Consider the following 8,280-nt stretch of genomic DNA (forward strand, 5'->3'; position numbering starts at 1 on the left):
AAAAAAAAAAAAAAAAAGAAGATGTTTATAGGACTGGGCACAATGGCTCATGTCTATAATCCTAGCATTCTGGAAGCCAAGATGGGTGGAATGCTTGAGTTCATGAGTTTGAGACAAGCCTGAGCAAGAGAAGACCCTCTCTCTACTAAAAATAGAAAAACTGAGGCAAGAGGATCACTTAAGTCCAAGAGTTTGAGGTTGATATGAGCTATGATGATGCCGTGGCACTCTACCCCAGGTGACAGTGAGACTGTCTCAAAAAAAAAAAAATACAAATATATAAATATTTATATTTATCTATTTACATAAAGATTTCTTTATATTTAATATTATTTCTCTAACTGTTCTTCCAGAAGGGAAATTATTAGGTAAAAGAATATTTACTATTATTGGACATTATAATTATACCAAAACTTTGTTAATTTGCTAGATTAAATTTTATTTAGCTTCTTTGATTTTAGTGAGTTTAAAGATTTTTCTTGGCTCGGCGCCTGTGGCTCAAGTGGCTACGGCACCAGCCACATACACCTAAGGTGGCGGGTTCGAATCTAGCCCGGGCCTGCCAAAACAACAATGATGGCTACAACCAAAAAAAAAAAAAAATAGCTGGGCGTTGTGGCGGAGACCTGTGGTCCCAGCTACTTGGGAGGCTGAGACTAGAGACTCACTTGAGCCCAGGAGTTTGAGGTTGCTGTGAGCTGTGATGCCATAGGACTCTACCCAGGGGGATAGCTTGAGGCTCTATCTCAAAAAAAAAAAAAAAAAAAAGAAAAAAGATTTTTCTTTTTAATTGAATTATCCATTCTTGACATTTTCTACTGCATATTTTATTTCGTTTTAATTTATTTTATTTGTGAGACAGAGTGTCATCGTCTTGCCCTTGGTCGAGTACTGTGGCATCATAGCTCACAACAACCTCAAACTCTTGGGTTCAATAGATCCTTTTGCTTCAGCCTTCTGAGGAGCTGGAACTACAGGCACCTGCCACACTGCCCAGCTATTTTAAGAGATGAGGGTCTCACTTTCGCTCAGGCTGGTCTTGAACTCCTGGGCTCAGATGATCCACACACCTCAGCCACCCAGAGTGCTAATTTTTAATGTATTATTTAGAAAAGGTCTGAATTAAATAGTAAAGATTTCTTTTCTTGTAGGTGGTAGGAGTAAGTAAGCAAATGGTTAGTTTGCTGTTAGGAATGTTCTGCTAAAGGATGCCCTAGCAAAAAACAAAACATATATGGTATTTTGCTCTTTTATTTTGAAGAAGCAAATCTTCACTTTATGTCTTAATGTAAGACAATAAAATATTTCTTATTTTTTGAAAGCTAACTTTTTTCTAATAATATCTTTTAAAGGAGCTTCCACCTTACCTTGGCAAACTGGATGTCACATTTCAAAGAGGTAACATTTCTCATTTGTGCCTTAACCATTTATCCTGAGAAGCACATGTGTGTTAATCTAGTAAGGGTAAGTTCTTGCTAAAAGCGCTGGCCTCTAAGCTTGTTCTCTTGTGCCTACAAATCTGAAGCCTTGATATTCATCCAAAGCGGAGGTGATTAGGCTGAAAGATTTAACTGGTAGATTCTATTTAAATTCATATGCTCTTAATTTAAACCTGAATTGCAATTACAAAAGCACTGATATTATTGGGGTATATTGTACTTCTATAGCTTTGATAAGATGCTGTGTCATGGATTTAGGTATGGTTTGCATTTAGTTGAAATTCTGGATAAGTGTCAAGGCTCTATCCATATTAATTTTCAAAAAGAACTGCAACCTCCATGAACTAGATTTAAAATTGGTCAGTGTAATTTCTCATTTATAGGGAAATTTTGGAAAGCTAAATAATAATCAGAGAAATTTTTAAATTAGGTATCTGTAAGGGATATTTAAATCTCATGTATGTTTGACTTTGCTTTCCACGTTAAGCAATGTTGATTTGAAGAAATATTTTTTCATTTTGCAATTTATAGGATTATATTTGCCAAACTATTATAGTATTTGAGTCAGTTTTGCACTTGTGAAGGTTAAGAAAATTTCAGAAGTGAACTTTTTTGTATTTTTCCTTTGTTGAGCAATTCTAAAGCCCCACAAAGATCAAAAGATCCTTTGAGGAAAAAAATGTTTCACCTTTTTTCTAGTTTTATATTGGTCTCATAAAGTCATAAAACTTTTGAATGTGAAGAGACCTCTGAGACGGCCTAATGCAAATTAACTTCATCAAGTGCATACAAATAAATGAAAATGCTAGAACATTTTTTTTTCTTTTGAGAGTCTCAAACTGTCACCTTAGGTAGAGTGCTATGGCGTTGTCATAGCTCATGGCAACCAACTCTTGCCCTCAAGGATCCTCTTGCCTCAGTTTTTCTGTTTTTTTTGGAGATGGGGTCTGTTTAGGCTGGTCTTGAACTCGTGAGTTCAAGCGATCCACCCAGAGTACTCACCAGAGTAGTATAATAATATTTATATTATTTTTTATTTTATTATACCACCTCAGCCTCCCAGAGTACTAGGATTATAGGCATGAGCCACCGTGCCTGGCTAAAATGCTAGAACTTAAAACTACATCTCTTCTTTACCAGGCCAGTATTCAGCTATTGCTTCTCCATCTGAACAGTCTTCTCAAATGCTATATTATATTAATAGCAATGCCAAGTACTGTTAAGTTTCAGACAACTGTAAAGAATAAGCTTTCATTCCATATTGCATTAAACATATATACCATAATTAATTTTGTATGTGTGTATATATATATATTTTGAGACACAATCTCGCTCTTTTGGGCTCAGAACTAGTGCCATGGTTCAGAACTAGCTCCCACCAACATCAAACTCTGGGGTTCATGTGAACCTCTTGCCTCAGCCTCCCAAGTCTACAGGCCCCCACCACAATGTCTAGCTAATTGGTCTACTTTTTAGTAGATGGAGGTCTCACTCTTGCTCTGGCAGGTCTTGAACTCCTTGAGCAGCCTCCCAGAGTTCTAGGATTACAGGTGTGAGCTAATAATTAACTTTAGTTGATTCCGCAAATGTGAAGTTGACTGCTTTTAAAACAGACTAGTAAATAGCCAGCTGAGAGCAGTGGCTCATGCCTTTAATCCTAGCACTTTTGGGAGGCCAAGGAAGGAAGATTGCTTGAGACCAGAAGTTCAAGATCAGCCTGGGCAATACAATGAGTATTGTACAGGAAAAAACAAAAAAATAGACTAATGAATAGCAGTTTGAAAACTTAACTCCAGGTTAGTCACAAAGTTGTTTGGTTTTTCTGTCCTATCCACCTGACTAAAACTCTTGCTTACTTTTCATTAAATGCTGGAGAGAAAGACTATTCAGGGGAATACAAATTTCATGCCTCTTGCTCTCTTTGTGGTTCACAACTTTGTTAAAGAACTAAGTGTTCTCTGTTAAAGGGTTCTTTGATGTGTCATAGGTACATTAAAAAGGAAATGTAAAGAACATAAAAGTGTTAAGCAGATATTTTGTCATTTTCTTCCTGCTTACTTGAAAGTAGCTTTTTTTCATGGAAAACATATAATTTGGATAATTTAAATTTGATGATAATTATTAATTTTAAAATTCTAGCATGGTATAGGGGCCACTATTCCCTCACCCATCACATCCTATTAGCACACTCCTTGCCTGTGTTTCCTGTTTCCTGTTATTTTCCTCTTTGCTTTACAAAGCAAAAAAGAAATGAGGAATTTATTGCTTCTCATAATTAGAAAGTCCAGTGGTTAGTGCCTTTAAACATGACTAGTTCTAGTTGCTCAAGCAATAATAGGCCACCATTTCCTAATTGTTTTTCCTCTACCCAGAAAAATACTGGGACAGACCATTCTTGCTGGGTGAGGCATCTAACTTAGGTATCTTCACATTACTTTAGCACATTTTTTCTTAATACACAAGACATATGCAAGAATCAAATTAGAAAACTTTCAGACAGACGAAACTAACTTTAGAACAGCAATATAACACATATAAGTATTAAAACTAGCTGGGCATTTTGCTACGCACCGTAGTCCCAGTTACTTGGGAGGATGAGGCAAGAGGATTTCTTAAACCTAAGAGTTTGAAGTTGCTGTGACCTGTGACTACATAGCACTGTACCCAGGGCGACAGAATAAGACTCTGTCTCAAGAAAAAATTTTTTATTTATGATTTTTGAATCATGTATCTATGATAAGTTTATACTTTTCCAGTTATAAGTGCTAGACACCCATCTCAAGATAACTCAAGCCGCTTGGCGCCTGTGGCTCAAGCGGCTAAGGTGCCAGCCACATACACCTGAGCTGGCGGGGTTAAATCCAGCCCAGGCCCACCAAACAACAATGACAGCTGCAACCAAAAAATAGCCAGATGTTGTGGCGGGCTCCTGTAGTCCCAGCTACTTGGGAGGTGGAGGCATGAAACTCGCTTGAGCCCAGGAGTTGGAGGTTACGGTGAGCTGTGATGCCATGGCACTCTACTCAGGACAACAACTTGAGGCTCTGTCTCAAAAAAAAAAAGATAACTCAAGCAAAAAAGAAATGAGGAATTTATTGTTTCCCATAATTAGAAGTCCAGTGGTTAGTGCCTTTAGACATGACTAGTTCTAGTTGCTCAAGCAATAATTGATCTCTCTTCATCTCCATTTCTTGGTTCTGCTTTTGAATACGTTAGCTTTGTTCTCAGGGACACCTTTGCTACATAGACTCTTGGCAGCATGTGTAGAATCCATTTACCTAAGGATTTTAGTAGACCTGTGAGCATATTGTTATGCTTTAAAAGGTCTCAGACTGATCATTTGCTTACTCTGGGATCGGGGAAGCAGAATAATAGATAGTCCCATCAGACTCAGAGCCCAATCAGAATTACAAGGAAGATGGTAACAGAGTATTTATTTTATTTTTATTCACATGCTGCTTTTTGCATGAGTTTTTATAAATACTTTAATTTTCTGACCTGGCTGTAATTTACTTTTTTTTTTTTTTAATTAAGACAGAGTCTCACTTTGTTGCCCTCTATACAGTGCTATGGCATCATAGGGATTTTGTACTATTTAGTTATTCACAGATTAGTGAAACCAAAGTTTCAAATGGAGGGAGAAATTTTTCCAGTAGTTACATAGTATGTCCAGTAAATTATATAAACAATTAGAATCAAAAGGTGAGAGGTACCAGAATAGTCAGGGGAAGGCAGGGAAAGGGTCCGTAAAAAGGAGAAGAGGCCAGTCCAGGGATTAGAAGGCTTTTATTAGAAGGAAGTGCGGAGTGGAGTCTAACCAGGAGTCAGCTCATTCTCACAGCGTCAAGAGGCTTTTATTAGTGTAGTTGGAATGCAGGAGGGAAGTTGTCTTTTTTCTGCAGAGTGAATGGTGCTGTGTCAGGGACCACCGATCTTAGAATCACTCCCTTCTGCCAAAGTGTTAATCTTGCATCAGGGCTATATCTCTAGTGTCAGCCAGGACCAGGGCAGGAGATTTCTCATGTTTCTCAGAACACTGGCCTTGAAACATTCCCAGAGTGTGAGAAGGGGGTTGCTGTAACCATGCCTTTTGGTCTCTGATTTGCTTTCTGTCACTGTCTGTTCTTCCATGATGGCTGTACTCTTGTCAGGGTCATGAGGATTTACAAGGGTATGGGGAGGGAGTTGCTGTGGTTAAGCAATTTGATTTCTGACCTGCTTTTTCTCATAGCTGTTTCCCAAAATGGTTGTACTCTTGTCAGGGTCATGAGGAGTTCTTCCCCACAGAGGGACTAGAGAGGCCAGGCTTGGTGGCTCATGCCTGTAATACTGGCACTCTGGGAAAATGAGATAGGCATCTGATCACTTGAGCTGAGGAGTTAGAGACCAATCTGAGCAAGAGTGAGATCCTTATCTCTACTAAAAATAGAAAAACTAGCCAGGTGTTGTGGGCACCTGTAGTCCCAGCTGCTTGGGAAGCTGAGGCATGAAGAACACTTAAGTCCAGATTTTGAGGTTGGTGTGAGCTATGATGACCCACGGCACTCAACCCAGGGCGACAGAGTGAGACTGTTTGAGAAAAAAAGGGACTAGAGAAAGAGTAAAGAAAATTAGGCTTAGGAAATACAAAGAACGATTAAATCCCCTTCTAATTTTTTATTGCACTTATTTTCTTTGAATAACTGAATCAATAATTCTTCAACACATTGCCGAATTATAGTATTTACTTGGCTTGCCTGATTGTTATTCTCAATTTCTGAAAGATTCAGTGTTAATACAAGGGCACTTTAGAAACAATCTTAGTATCTACTAGTAGGGGAATGGTTAAATTAAAATAATTAAATTATTGCATAGGTACTCAAGGGAGCATTTTGAAACATTTATGTTCATAATAGAATAAGATAGTTTAGTGTCAATATCATGGTTGAGATATTGCACTGAGGCTTTGTAAGAGGCTACTACTGGGAAATCTGGATAAAGGAGGCATAGATCTCCCTGTAGTTTTTTTTTAAGCTGGTCAAGGGAAGCAGTGGGTGTAGAGTCTATATTGTTTCTTACAACTGCTTGCAAAGCTCTCAAAATGAAAAAATTTAATTAATACAAATTTTTTTTTTTTTTTTTTTTTTTTTTTTTTTGAGACAGAGCTTCAAGCTGTCCCCCTGGGTAGAGTGCCGTGGCATTACAGCTCACAGCAACCTCCAACTCCTGGGCTCAAGCGAGTCTCCTGCCTCTGCCTCCCAAGTAGCTGGGACCACAGGCGCCCGCCACAACGCCCGGCTATTTTTTGGTTGCAGCCATCATTGTTGTTTGGTGGGTCCGGGCTGGGGATTCGAACCCGCCACCTTAGGTGTACGTGGCTGGCGCCTTAGCCGGTTGAGCTATAGGCGCCGAGCCTAATTAATACAAATTTAAATCAAAATTATAAACACAATATACTGATACAAAAATATTTTTATGTAAAAAGATCAGGTTAAAATCTATAGGCACACTATATTACTACTATATTGATTTATACGTAGGAAGAAAGAGTAGAAAAAGTACACCAAAGGTTCTTAATGATTATATCTAAGTTGTTGGATTTTACATGGTATTTTTTCTTTATATGTTTCCTTACTTTGTAAATGTTCTTTAATGTATACCACACTATACCTTTTCTAATCATCAAAAAAGCAACTCTTTAAAAAATACATTTAAAAATCTTGCTTTTTCAGCATGCCAATGTGAAGGAAAAGATAACCGAATTCCGTTACTGAAGGAAGTTTTTGAGGCCTTTCCTAACACACCCATTAACATCGATATCAAAGTCAACAACAATGTGCTGATTAAGAAGGTACTCAAGGCCTTGCCTCCTGGGGTGTGTCCCACCTGATTTCACAAACTCAGGGTAGAGCAGGTGACTGCATAGATTGACAGTGGTCAAGGAAGTGTGATACTCTAAGGATCAATATTTAATTTTTTTTTTCTTCTTGTTCTTTTTTTTTTTCCTTCTTTTTCCCCCCTTAATATTGTTTTAAACAATACCCTGGTAGAAGAGGTTCCTGGAGGACAGCCTATTTTTAGAGGGAGTTGGCATGTCTCAGTCATGGATAGTAGTAAGCTCATATGAACCGATCATTCTGGCATTTATATAAATTACCTTGTAGTTTAGCTTCATTTGTGGTTAGTTTATGTCAAATTACTAAATAATTGTATTCTATTAAATAAATGTAAATAATTTTTGTATTTTATAAAGTAGTATGAATTTATATATTTGTTCTTCTAAAACAATATGCTATCCATTGGCAAATAGTCAACTATAGTTCCTTTTTAAGTGAAATATTTTTAGTGGAGTTACAAATATACATTAAATTTTGAATTTTCACATACAGGTTTCAGAGTTGGTGAAGCAGTATAAACGAGAACACATAACAGTATGGGGTAATGCCAGTTATGAAATTGTAGAAAAGTGCTACAAAGAGGTAAGCTTCAAAAATGGTACAGAATTATCTCTTTTTGTTCTTGTTGTGTATCTATAAATTATAAGCTCATACTATAATAATTTAAAAACTTTTTTTAGGTTAGGCACAGTGGCTCACACCTGTAATCTAGCACTCTGGGAAGTCAAGGCAGGAGGATCCCTCAAGCGCAGGAATTTGAAACCAGCCTGAGCAATAGCAAGACCCCATCTCTACTAAATATAGAAAAATTAGCTGTGCAGTTGTAGCAGGCACCTATAGTCTCAGCTACTCAGGAGGCAGGAGAATGCTTAAACCCAAGAGTATGAGGTTCTGTGGTAGGCTAACACCACAGCACTATAGCCTGGGCAACAGTGTGAGATTCTGTCTCAAAAAAAAAAAAAAAA

General features: G+C 37.6%; 1 protein-coding gene across 1 annotated transcript in view; it reads left to right on the forward strand.

Moving 5' to 3' along the window:
* GDPD1 (glycerophosphodiester phosphodiesterase domain containing 1) overlaps positions 1–8,280 on the forward strand; it is a 40,517-nt gene that overhangs the window by 25,365 nt on the left and 6,872 nt on the right. The window contains exons 4-6 of the mRNA XM_012808768.2: positions 1,353–1,398; positions 7,151–7,269; positions 7,808–7,897. Of these exons, the coding sequence (XP_012664222.1) occupies positions 1,353–1,398; positions 7,151–7,269; positions 7,808–7,897 (255 nt within the window). The remainder of the gene's footprint in view (positions 1–1,352; positions 1,399–7,150; positions 7,270–7,807; positions 7,898–8,280) is intronic.

Source organism: Otolemur garnettii, unplaced genomic scaffold (genome assembly GCF_000181295.1).
Source record: "Otolemur garnettii isolate 467f Iridium unplaced genomic scaffold, OtoGar3 scaffold00094, whole genome shotgun sequence".
In the NCBI taxonomy this organism is placed as follows: Eukaryota; Metazoa; Chordata; class Mammalia; order Primates; family Galagidae; genus Otolemur; species Otolemur garnettii.